The sequence below is a fragment of the Mesoplodon bidens genome, assembly GCF_964165515.1.
Source record: "Mesoplodon bidens genome assembly, chromosome: 17".
Classification (NCBI taxonomy): domain Eukaryota; kingdom Metazoa; phylum Chordata; class Mammalia; order Artiodactyla; family Ziphiidae; genus Mesoplodon; species Mesoplodon bidens.
The window spans coordinates 11,196,252-11,210,014 of NC_138174.1; the positions used below are offsets into that span (position 1 = coordinate 11,196,252).

At 33.4% G+C, this 13,763-nt stretch overlaps 1 protein-coding gene across 4 annotated transcripts in view; it reads left to right on the forward strand.

The window, feature by feature from the left end:
- The window catches only part of NBEA (neurobeachin), a 613,622-nt gene that overhangs the window by 85,712 nt on the left and 514,147 nt on the right, over positions 1-13,763 (forward strand). For all 4 annotated transcript variants that reach the window (XM_081214387.1, XM_081214388.1, XM_081214389.1 and 1 more), the window contains exons 7-8: positions 3,774-3,893; positions 5,393-5,539. In XM_081214387.1, coding sequence (XP_081070513.1) covers positions 3,774-3,893; positions 5,393-5,539 — 267 coding nt within the window. The remainder of the gene's footprint in view (positions 1-3,773; positions 3,894-5,392; positions 5,540-13,763) is intronic.

Genomic DNA, 13,763 nt, shown 5'->3' on the forward strand with positions numbered 1-13,763 from the left:
TCATATAAATTTCGTTGCCTCTCCTCTAGAAATTCTGATTTATTAGATTTGGGATGCTACCCAGACAGAGTTTGCCAGATGTGCCAAATTATTTAGAATTTTAGTGGAAGCGTGTTAGAAATACAGATTCGTGGAATTATCATTTTCATGTCAGGAATATGAGTTTTTAACAAATGCTCTAGGTGATTTTTCTCATCGGACAAGTTTAAGAAACAGTGGTTTAAAGAGTATAAATAAGAAAACTTAGCATCAAGTTAAGGATCAAATAAAGTTGCCATTAACTAAAAAAAGCAATTCAACCCCTTTGTTCTCTCCCTCTCTCTCTCTCTCTCTCTCTCTCTCTCTCTCTCTCTCTCTCTCTCTCCCCCGCTCTGTCTTTACATTTTTCCCCTTTGAGAAATGCATTCCCAGTTGTAATAGGTCTCTCTCTATATATCTTGTTAGGAGCAGGATCAGGGAGTTATGTGGGTTTTGAAAGGCCTTCTGTAAAGATTTTTATAAACCTTGAAAATCATTAGTATTTGATTTTACTGTTTCATTATTCGAGATAACTCCATTTTTTATTTTTTTCCCTTTCTTTAGTTTTTCCAGGGTATACCCTAGCTAAGTTGTTATCCTTCCTAATAAGGGGTTTAGCTAGACTATCAAAAAGTGCTTTCCTAGTGGTACCACTTAACCAGATGTTTGACCTTGTGAAAGTGAATGTATACAATTAGCACATTACCTACTATGTAGTAAATTTACTCAATGCGTGTTAGCTACAATTGATATTTGTATAAATATCATATTACATTTTTCTGATGAATTCTTAATATGCATCCTTTTATCTTGTTCCTGTTGTTGTATTTCTTTTATAAACCTATTTTTGAGTTTCAAACTAAATGTAGACCTCAACATACATGTATAATATCAGTATGCATATATAGTCTCCAAGTTTACTCCTGTTTCCTTCAGTCAAAAAAATATCAAGTCAAAACTTGGGCTCTTTTGATTTAAAAAGTCACTTGTCTGTTATCTGTAGAGTATCTTGATTTACTAAGGAAAGAGAATAGAAAGGTTAATTTTCCTATAAATAAGTACTCTTCGTTCTGAGATCAATTCATTCATTAAATTGTGTATTCATTTATTCACCCATTTAACCTTTTATGTTAGTGTTATGACCAAAAGCAAACTCTGTTTATAACTCCAAACTTAATTATCTGGCTAATAACTGGATAACTATATTAGTTATCTTAAGTTGATGGTACCACTACGCATTTAAGTGAAAAATTGGAAACCATCTTAGACTCCCCTTTTCTATATTAGCAGTTCCAGTCAGTTCTGTTAGTTAGTTCCTGTCCCCGCTTTTTAAAATTACCAATGCCTTTGTCTTAGTGTAGGCTCCTATGGTTTTCTTACCTGGACTTCTGCTGTGGTTTTCATTTATCTTCATCCACACTTGCCTAACTGCCCCACTTCCTTACTTTTGCCAGTTATGTTCCTAAACTATGGAGATGATCATTTCACTTTCCTGCTCAAAATTCTTTAGTTATACCACATTATGCAAAAAGTAAAGGCTGATGACAAAAGGGGAACTATGGGTCTCTTTATGATCTGGTCTTTGTCTATTTTGCCTGCCACACCTGAACACTGAGAAAAGTTTTGTCAAACCACTGTGCTCCATGTACTATATTAAGTTTCTTCTGCCTGGAATGTCTCCCCCTTGTTTACTCAGCTGATCTATTCATCCTTCAGGTTTAGTCTTAAGCTTTATTTTACTCTTTTAGTGAACTCTTCTCGGTTAGCCTTCCTTCTCTGTCTTTCCTTTCTACCTACCCTCAGTCATTACATCTTTTGCTCACATATGTGTAATTTAGGTATTATCCATTGTTTTATAGTTGTTTTCATGTTTGTTTCTCTAATGAAACCTCCTTTAGGCTGTATATGTTACATTTCTTTATGTGCCTACAATCTGGGGGACACTTGCCATGAAGTAGGCCCACAGTAAGTTCTTTGAATGAACGACTTTGAGGAGTAAATATCAATTTTATCAGAAAAAATCTCATAATGAAGAAATAGTAGATAAAAAATAAATAGAAATATAGTCCGTGGTGTCTTATTTATGGGTATCAGGTATGTATTAGGAACAGTTTTTCATAATTTTCATATATTATCTTAAAATTGTCTTTGGGCAACAGAAAATACCTTTCTATTAATAGACATTTATTTATATCTATTGTATTTAGACACTTAAAATTTCTAAAAATTTTATCCCAAAATATAAAGATTGTATCTCCTGTTTTACCCAGATAGCATTCTGGTTGAAATTTTTTTAACTCAGTGAGTGTTAGAGAGGTAAATTTTAATTCTTACACATGTAAACTTCAATAAGATTTTTCTTAAATTTATTTTAAGCTCAGTTTCTTGATAATTTTATAATATTTAGAAACATGAGTCACTAAATGACCAACTTTGAAGATTTTCTTCTAATTTTAATCAGGTCCAACATATATGTTACTTTCAGGTCAGGTGAAAGCCTCAGTTTGCAATAAATTAAGGATGATCTAGAATAAAACAGCTTTAAAACAGACGTGTTTTAGGGGTTAAATGGTTTGACCTGACTTTTTTTTTTTTATGTAATTGAGGAAAAGTGTTATTTGTATTACTGTCTTCTGTGAGTTGTTCAGTGCACTATTTTTATTTTCTAAATCAAAATGAATAAAATTAAATTTTGTTCAAAGTATTTCAGATACCTTGAAATGATTAATATTTTAGTGGTTAAGAATTACTCTTATGACTTTATATTATGTAAAATATGTATGAAATAAATTGAATAGTGCTTTTAACTAATCTGAAGAACAAACTTTGTACTTTATATTTTTATGTTTTGGGGGAAAACTAGTCTAAATCTCTCTTAACTGATGAAAGCATAATTGTTTAAATATCTGTAAATCATTTGTATTTTTCTATAGTTTAGAAATAATATTTCTATATTATCTGCATTAGGCTATTAACTCCAAAGAGGCCAAGGATTAGATCCACAAATTGTTATAGAACTTAAATCATCTCATATGAAAATAGACTTTAAAATGCTTTTTGTTGACACTGGTAACTATAAAATGAGAGCTGAGTATAAACTCATTCCTTGATTCTTAATTAATAGTCACACATTATTAAGTTAAATATAATTATTCCTGGATTTAATAATTCTAAATTGTGGAATTGAAATTATCTAAATCTTATTATAAATGTTAAATTTTTTTCCTTGACAGATTTCTCCTGACCGTGCAATCCAAAGTAGAATCCTAGGTTATTCTTAGTTTACACTGTTCTTATTTCCCCATAGTAATCATCATGATTTTTAATTCTGTATTTGTTTACTTGTCTAATGTATGGCTCTTCCACTGCTCCATAAATTCCAGAAGAGCTTGAACCTATGGTCTGTCTGTAAAAACTGGGTATTTGCAGTGCCTGGCACAATGCAAATGTTATTAAATGAATGAGCATAAATATAATTGTATTTCCAAAATTTTTGGATCTTGGTATAGTGGAAGGAGTGTCAGTCCAGAGCTGAAAGGGTTCTCACTCCGTCTCCATCACACATTTATTCTTTATGAGTCATTTTTTTCACTGTAAAATGAGAAATGGGAAAGGGAACTTGAGAAAATGCTAGTGGATGATCATTAATATTCCTTCAAGCAATTTTTTGTAGTGTGGGATAAATGTTATGGTTGCTTTTAAACAGTAATAACTAAACATTACATATTGATATTCTAATTTTTTTTTCATTTAAGTGGTACATGATCAGCATTGTCCACATTTACAATCGATGGAGGAACAGTGAAATTCGGTGTTATGTTAATGGACAGCTGGTGTCCTATGGTGATATGGCTTGGCATGTTAACACAAATGATGTAAGTTTTTATATATCTGTATTTTAATGTATTTGAGTGTTTGATCTATCACTGTTTATAACATGAATTGAATAATAAAATAGTTTGGTAGAAACAATAGTTTTACTTTGAAATTTTTTTCTATTAAGTGAACTCTTGGTTTAATTTAGTATAATTAAATTGCTAAAAGATATGATTAATGATACAAAAAAAAAAGGAAAATTGCTTGGCCAAATTATTATTAGGTCAAAAATATAAATGCAGTATTCTATTCTTTTCAGAATCTCAAGCATTAAAAGTTGTGTCTTATACCTTATTTTGATGGGAAAGCAAGACCTTAAACAGAATGAATAAGTATAACATGTGACTATTAGTTGGGTCACAGTCAATAAATATTTATGAGAATGATTTTTTTCAGAATTAGAATATTCACATGAAATTCTGCTTCATATTTGCCCTCCAAAGGGGACAGTCTTTTCTATTGCAGAGTGATTTTGTTGACTGTCATAACTCTGTAGTCATATTTAAAAAAAGAAAGGGAGAAAAGACTGATTTTTCACTTATTTGCAATAATATTCCAAGAAATGGAGGCCTGGACAATAACACATATACACACATACATTATGCAGTCAGTTCTTAATTTCCTATACTTTTAATTAAAGGTTGGGTATTTTATGAGGAGTCTCTTTCTTTCTACCTCATTCACAATTTTTTGGTTATTTTATTGAGGCACCAAAGGGATTCCATACATATATAATGTCTTGCTTATCATTATTCCAGTGTAGAATAACCTGTGAGGTTGGGAGAACTGAACTGAACAGTGACTGCTTTCACTGGTCTGGATAGGTGGGGCCACATATTAGGTGAGATTTAAGAAGTAGAGGTGGGAAGGGTCTTGTTAAGTGCGGTTTCTTAGGTGCTGAACTCCCCAGATGGAGAGCACTGTACCATGTGCTTTAGTCAGGAGATTTTGGTGATTATTGTTTATCTGATGCTGCATAGTTCCTACTCATGTAAGAGAAGGAAGTGATTTTTCTTTGTGTCCTTAACTTAGTGTAGAGAAATGTATCCATAGTGGAGAAATAAGGTAGAATTTTAAAAATTCAGTCCAATGTGTTTATGGTTAAATTTGGAATAGTCATTATGTTGATTCAAATGACTATCTATGGACAATTACAAATAATTACAGTTTTAAAATTAATTTTACTTTTGTAAATAAATAGTTATAAGCCCTTTTGCTTTTAACTATAGAATTTGGAAAGTTGGTCAGGCGATTATAGAGTAGGTGGTTATTGTTTGTTTGCTTGCCCATAAATATGAAACATTTGACTGATTAACTTTCCCTAAAAAATCTTTAGTTGGTTTTTATTATTTAAATACTCCATAGAGTCTTAATTGTTGCTTTCTTCTGCTATTATTGTTATGCTTTATGGTATTCCTGACAATTGAGGCAGGTATCCTTAAATATTTTGTCATTACAAAATAAAACATTTGATTTTTTTATGACTTTTTAAAAATAGAGCTATGACAAGTGCTTTCTCGGATCTTCAGAAACTGCTGATGCAAATAGGGTATTCTGTGGTCAACTTGGTGCCGTGTATGTGTTCAGTGAAGCCCTCAACCCTGCGCAGATATTTGCAATTCATCAGTTAGGACCTGGATATAAGGTAGTAAAACCATCTTATTATAAATTCTATGGAAAGTTTTAGGTGTGAAATGTGATACAATATAATATATAGTGATAGACTTTCTTCAATGTGGTTTAAAAGTCATCTCTGTATTTTGGAACTGAGTTATTATTATATGTTTCATTTTGTTTCAAAGGTGCTTTTTCAGTTTTTAAGTATTTTCCCTTCATGAACTTCTTTTATTCTTTAGAATGTTTTCTAATGTTGAAGCTGTGGCTTTTCTTGACATAATTCTGAAATAATAAATTTTATAAAACCATATTGCTTAATGTGGTATTTGAAATCTCAAATTTTGAAATATATAAATTATATTATGAACATAACTTAAATAAATAAATAAAATTAAATAAATAAATAAATTCAAAACAACAACAACAACAAAAAACAGTTCAGGGAGGCCCCAGAAGCTTTAGGTTCATAAAAATTAAGTGATTTTTGTTTCTCTTGGTAGGGGAAAAATCTGCTTCCCTCTGTTACCTTTCATGAATTCATCCAACTGAAAAACACTCTTTTTTTTTTTTTTTTTTAAATCAATTGGTACCCTTTAACTGGTTTCTTTTACTTCTGAGGATGACAATTAGAATTCACAAATAATCTTTTAAAACCTACTATCCAGTTTACAAAATTTCTTGCTTAATTAATTCATTTTTAAAACATTCAGCCTGACTTCTGATTTTGTCCATAATGGAATAACTGGTACTAGATGTGCCCTACCACTGTAAATCACTATGAAAATGGGCAAAATACACAAAGCATCCGTTTTTAGACATTTGTCAGTACACATAGCACAGGCCCAAGATCCTTGAGAGGAGGAAAACATTTTGAGATGAGCTTGTTAATCACCTCAGCTCTCTGGCTGGGGCTAATATTTTTATTGAGGCATAAAGGAGGTAGAAGCCAGGCATAGCCGGTTTGGCCTGCTGCTCTGAGGTACTGAAACAGCTGGAACTTGTGGGGCAGGGTATCGAAAAGGAGCAATCTCTTGGGGTAGGGATAGAAGTCTTTGTCAGGGTTCCCGTGTTGAGATGCTGTGAGCCGTGGGAGGAAGAAGATGTTACCAAGAGCAGAAGAGAGATCCCAGAGGTCACACAGTTGTTTGAGACTTTGGAGTATCGACCCAGTTAGAGAAGGTTTATGCCCACGTCCTCGGGTGCTCAGTAATTATTAAACAAATGAATGAGGGACTTCCTTGGTGGTCCAGTGGTTAAGACTCTGCCCTTCCACTGCAGGGGGCATGGGTTTGATCCCTGGTCAGGGAACTAGGATCCCTCATGCCACATGGTGTGACCAAAACCAAAACCAAAACAAACGAATGACACTAGTAGTGTAGACAATTCAGGGGTTTCCTCTACTAGATTGTAATTATTCACACATTTTCCCCATCAAATCATTTCTAAAAAGTGTATCTTTTATCATTCTATGATATTGATTGCTTTTGCAATTTAATTTTTAAAACTTTCAACCTACCAACATATCCATTCTTCTGTGCAACTACATGCATGTTAAAAAAATATTTGGGGAGTTCCCTAGTGGCCTAGTGGTTAGGATTCCAGGCTTTCACTGCCGTGGCCCGGGTTCAGTCCCTGGTCAGGGAACTGAGATCCAGCAAGCTTCGTGGCGCAGCCAAAAAAAAAAACAAAAACAAAAAAATAACTTTTCTTATATTAGAAGAATGAGTTACATAAAATTACTTGATATTTGTAAATGATTGCTTAATTTGGTATAAGTAGTTTATTAACATTATGTTTAATATTTCTCTTAGATATTGGTTTGTATTAGTGATGTGTTTCTCTTGTTCAGTATTTGAAATATTGCAGTAATTATAGTGCTGGTACTTGGCACTTCTGCTAATGTGGTATATGTCATTGTTATAACTTTTTAAGATTTGATTGGTTGAGTCATTTTCAACTATGTTGAAGTCCTGACTTCACTTCTTGCATTGAAATACTCTATGTTAATCTATTTGCCCTTTGTTGGCATGCTTGTGACTGTAATCTTTTTTTTTTTCCTCTACATTCTTTGTTATCAGGATCTGGTAATAATGATTGTAGGGCATGTGATTGAATAAAATTCAATAATGTATTGAATAATTGTTATATTCAAGGAGCTATCCTAAAGCTTTGGGGATTAAAAATGATTAAGCTTATACTTGATGAGAATAATTGTATCTGTAAATGTTGATAATGAAAAGTTGACATGTATACCACAAAAGAAACATAATGCAGATACTATTAACGTTTTGGGGAAGGATGATTAATTCCAGCTGCAGAAGATTTAGGAGCTCTTCATAGAGAAGGAAATTTTTCAGGGTTCTTGAAAAAAATAAATAATTGAGAGGGTGAGCAGGACGTGATGATAGAATGTGAGACAGTGGGCATGATTGAAGGGATAGAAGCAAGGGAGTGCTGGATGTGTGCATGGATTGAGCCATAATCCAGCATGGCTTCATGGGAGAATACAGAGTAGATGGTGTAATGTATGGTAGAATGCGAGGGTGATCATCACAGGTTGAAACCAAGTTATTGAAGGTTTTGAATATCAAAACAATGAATTTGGATTTTCCAGTCATGTGGAATTATCAAAAAATTTGTAGCAAGAGAATGGTTTGATCCTATATATGTATTTTCCTTGAGTAGTTTGGAGATATTAAGAGTTTGAATGATTATTTTTTAATGAATTCAGGTGGATTATTTATTCGTTTTGAGGAGAAAATCATTGTACAATGTACAAGTGGCAACATTCTCTTAATTATACATCAGGAAATACGATTCCTTGAATATTGGAATGTCATTACTATGTTAATATCAGCATCATTTGTCACATAATGATTCTGGGGAAAGCAATAGCTTTTGTCAAATATATATTATTCTAACATAAATTCAGTGAAAAAATGGCTATATTCTTGACATTGGTGAAGTTTTCAGAGATTAGTATTAGAAAAATAACATGCCTCTGCTCATATAACAATTAGATAAACTTAGTTTTTTTGAGTTTAGCAGTGTTGTGGCACATTTTCTCATATTTGTGTTAAGTAATTCTAGTTTGGGTAATTAAAGTTCTGCTCAATGAGACTTTGCCTCATTAGCAACTATGTCAGTAATCTGAATTACACTGTCGTCAGTGCAATATGCCATTACCATAACATTTATGGTAAATGTTTTATGAGTAACATTTAAAAAAAAAGTTAACAAAGAAAATGTATAATATTAAGTAGAAAAGGAAGTAGTGATAATAGCAGCTACCATTTTGCTTTAAAAGTACCAGGTATTGTTCATAGTGCTTTATTTATATTATTTTATGTATTGGGTGTGTAGCAGATGAGAGGCAGATAACTTGTGGGTGGTTATCTGTAGGTGACAGAGTTGGGTTACAAACTCAAGTCTAATTCGTTTTGAAGTTACAGCTTTTAACTATATTGTACTGTACAGACAATACGGTATTTCTGTTTGTTTAAAATTTTTAAAGCTTTTTGTCCAGTTTTATTGAAATACAATTGATACATAACATTTCTTAGTTCAAGGTGTATAACATAATGATTTGATATATGTATATATTGCAAAATGATTTACCACAATAAGGCTAATTAACAAATTCATCACCTCACAAAGTTACAATTTTTGGTGTGTGTTAAGAACTTTTAAAATATGCTTTCCTAGGAACTTTCAAATATAGTATTGTTAACTATAATCAACATGCTGTGTACTATATACCCATCATTTATTCATCTTATAACTAGAAGTGTGTACTTTTTGACCACATTCACCCATTTTTCCCACCCCCTCCCCCCTTGTCTCTGGCAATCACCAGTCTGTTCTCTGTTATCTAGAGCTCGATTTTTAGATTCCACAGATAAGCGATGTTTGTCCTTCTCTGACTTATTTCACTTGGCATAATGCCCTCAAGGTCCATCCATGTTGTTTCAAATTTCAAGATGTCCTTTTTTTATAGCTGAATACTTAATACCATCTTTTCTTTATTCACTCATCCATCAGTGGATACTTAGTTTGCTTCCATGTCTTGGCTATTGTAAATAACTTTGCAGTGAACATGGAGGTGCATATATCTTTTTGAGTTAGTGTTCTCGTTTTCTTCAGATAAATATCCAGAAGTGGAATTGCTGTATCATATAGAAGTTTTGTTTTTAATTTTTTGAGGAACCTCCATACTTGTTTCCATAGTGGATGCAATAACTCACTCATCAACTCTTAATTGAGCTTTCAAAGAAAACAAAGATGGCTATGCAAGTCTTTACCCATGATGGGCTGTTTAACGGGTAGAATAAGTAAACTGTCAGAGGTTTAGCAATATATAACAATAGGTTAGAGCCAATTTGAAATTTGTAAGCTGCTCTTGAAGCTCCACTGGAAATTCTAGGTGGTATAGCGTGGTGAACTGTGAAAATTGTCTAATTGTAGGCATCAATTAAATATGGTTGCCTCCAGCATGAATTCTGGTTACAAGCAGAGACTTTGGTGTATCTAAATCTTTGAAAAGAATTTCAGATTTAAATTCTTCAAAATTTTAGATATAACAGTGTGTGTGGTCTAAAAACAATTTTCATCTACTTTTTTGTAAAGTCTGTTTTACTATGTATGTTATTTACCTGCATTCTTCTCCAAAGGGTTGGATGCTTATATCTCTCTGTTAAAAACAGTAAATACGACAGCTCTTCAGAATTAGGAAGTCGTGTTATTTGATGCCCTCTCACTTTGACATGTTAACAGACAATTTGAGGATTATATAACATATTTAATGTTTTTACATGCTTCCTTTTTAGAGAAATTCTGAAATACATTTATTTATACTTTTAATTTCTATTTCCTAGACATTTTGATACTAATACTAATAATTAGTTTTTGTTCTATAAGCCAGGGGTCCCCAACCCCTGGGCCACAGACCGGTAGCCGTCCGTGGCCTGTTAGGAACGCGGCCGCACAGCAGGAGGTGAGCGGCGGGCTAGTGAGTGAAGCTTTATCTGTATTTACAGCCGCTGCTCATCGCTCACATTACCGCCTGAGCTCCGCCTCCTGTCAGATCAGTGGGGGCATTAGATTCTCATAGGAGCAAGAACCCTACTGTGAACTGCGCGTGCAAGGGATCTAGGTTGCGTGCTCCTTATGGGAATCTAATGCCTGATGATCTGAGGTGGAGCTGAGGCAGTGATGCTAGTGCTGGGGAGCGGCTGCAAATACAGATCATCATTAGCAGAGAGGTTTGACTGCACAGAGACCATAATAAATCAATTGCTTGCAGACTCATATCAAAACCCTATCAGTGAGTGGCAAGTGAAAACAAGCTCAGGGCTCCCACTGATTCTGCATTATGGTGAGTTGTATAATTATTTCATTATATATTACAATGTAGTAATAATAGAAATAAAGTGCACAATAAATGTAATGCAGTTGAATCATCCTGAAACCATTCCCCGACCCCTGTTCCATGGAAAAATTGTCTTCCATGAAACTGGTCCCTAGTGCCAAAAAGGTTGGGGACCGCTGCCATAAGCATAGAATTTTATTTAGGAAAATAAATTCTTAAAATATAGATTTATTTTGAAAGCTCATAAAAAGAGAGTTAACATTACATTTTATGTTTTAAATTAATATGGAAGACTGTAATCTTAGCATATTTTAAGCAAGCAAGAAATCTAATTTGCCATGTTTTTGCTGGTGTCGCTTATATTTTAGGATACATTTTTAAATTTAAAATGCTTCATTATTAGTGAACACTGTAGCATGTTGTTTAGATTCACTATTTCATGCATTTCACTGTTGGGGCAAAAATTTGTGAGTAAACATTATTAATATGAATTCATGTTCAAAGAATGAATATCTGTTGCAGCTGAAAAGAATCAACCTATTAGCAATACCATTTTTAAAGGATTCTTATTACACCAGCATAAAATCATCTAATGGGGGGCCTCCCTGGTGGCGCAGTGGTTGAGAGTCCGCCTGCCGATGCAGGGGATACGGGTTCGTGCCCCGGTCTGGGAGGATCCCATATGCCGCGGAGCGGCTGGGCCCGTGAGCCATGGCCGCTGGGCCTGCGCATCCGGAGCCTGTGCTCCGCAACGGGAGAGGCCACAAGAGTGAGAGGCCCGCATACCGCAAAAAGAAAAAAAAAAAAAAAAAAATCATCTAATGGGGCTATTTATATTTGATTTACTAATTGAAAAATAATTTTTGTATAAATTTGTCAGAAATGCCCATATTTTATTTTTAAAAATTACCAATAAGCAAAGTCTGTAATTAGGAAGCAAAATCTCCTCTAGGAAGCGGTGCTAAAATAAACAAAACAAAACAAAAAAACCTAAAACTGTAGCATCAGAATAATCTGATCGTTGGATACATGCTTCATGAGTAAAATGTTTTATAAGATACTTGGGGATAGTGTTAGGATAGACCTACCTTATATTGACTTATGCTTCATAATGAACAATATTTCTGGTGAAGCCATTAGCTGTTTCCCACTGACCCTAGCTACAACAAAACAATTGGAAAAGCAACAGTTATGGATGATAATCAAGATATCTGAAGTATGCACACCCAGTTCAAACCTTTTTGTGTAATCTTAATTCTTCAACTCATGATCTCATCTTTAGTTTGCTATATAAATTTCTCTACAGAACTTCCTTTTTTCTTTTTACTTTTTTGACTTTTAAAAATTAAGATATAATTGATATGTAACATTATATTAGTCTCAGATGTACAACATGATGACTGGATATTTGAATATATTGCAACATGATCACCACAATAAGTCTAGTTAACATTCATCACCATACATAGTTACAAAATTTTTTTCTTGTAATGAGATCTTTTAAAATCTATTCTTTTAGCAACTTTCAAATATATCATACAGTATTGTTAACTATAATCACCATGCTCTGTATTACATTCTCATGATTTACTCATTTTATAACTGGAAGTTTGTACCTTTTGACCCCCTTCATCCATTTTGCCACCCCCCTCCTCCTTGTCTCTGGCAATCACCTATCTGTTCTCTGTATCTATGAGTTCATTGTTTTATTCTTATTATTTTTAGGTTCCACACACAAGTGGGATCATATGATATTTGTCTTTTTCTGTCTGACTTATTTCACTTTGCATAATGCCCTTAAGGTCCATGCATGTTGTTGTAAATGGCAAGATATCATTCTTTTTTTTAATGGCTGAATAACATTTCAATGTACATATATACCACTTTTTCTTTGTTCATTCATTTATCTGTGGACATCCTTGCCATTCTCTGCATTTCTGTACATCCTCACCAACATTTGTCATCTCTTGTTTTTCTGATGATACCCATTCTAACAGGAGTGGGGTGATACTTCACTGTGGTTTTGATTCGCATTTCTCTGATGGTTAGTGATGTTGAGCACCTTTTCATGTACTTTTGGGCCATCTGTGTCTTATGTCTTTTTCAGAAAAATGTTCACATCTTCTGCACATTTCTTAAATGAATTGTTTCTTTGTTGTTGAGTTGTAGGAGTTCTTTTTATATTTTATATATTAACCCCTTATTAGATACATGATTTGCAAATATTCTCTCCTAGTTGGTAGGTTTCCTTTTCATTTTGTTGATGGTTTCCTTTGTTGCTGTGCAGAGCTTTGTAGTTTGATATAGTCCCACTTGTTAATTTTTGCTTTTGTTGCCTTTGCTTTTGATGTCAAATTAAAAAAAAATCCTTAGTTTAAGGTAGCTCTGCTAAGCTAGAACATACGTTGCTCTTTTTCCAGTTGCTATTCCCATCATTTACACATTGCTTTTCTTAGTAAAATATCATCAACATAAGGAGGCATCACTTCTCTACTTGATTGTACTACAATTTGCTTTTGGGTTATCCACCTCCTGTAGTCTTTCATTATTTGGTCACCTTCCCCTGTGTCTCGATGTTCTGTATACTCTTCCCCCAAATTCCCTCAGCTAAATAATTTTATTTCTATAAATTAACTCATTTGTTTTACTCCTCTAAAATAATTAATTGTGCTTTTGATCATTGGCTCACAAAATAAGTCAAAATTCTAACGTATTTGTGAAATTTTACTTTTAAAAGATTCAGTTAGAAACAAATGTTGGGATTGACATATACACACTACCATATATAAAATAGAGAACTAATAAGGACCTACAGTAGTATAGCTCAGGGAACTCTTCTCATTACTCTGTAGTAAGTCCCATACATACGAATGAGTTCCATTCT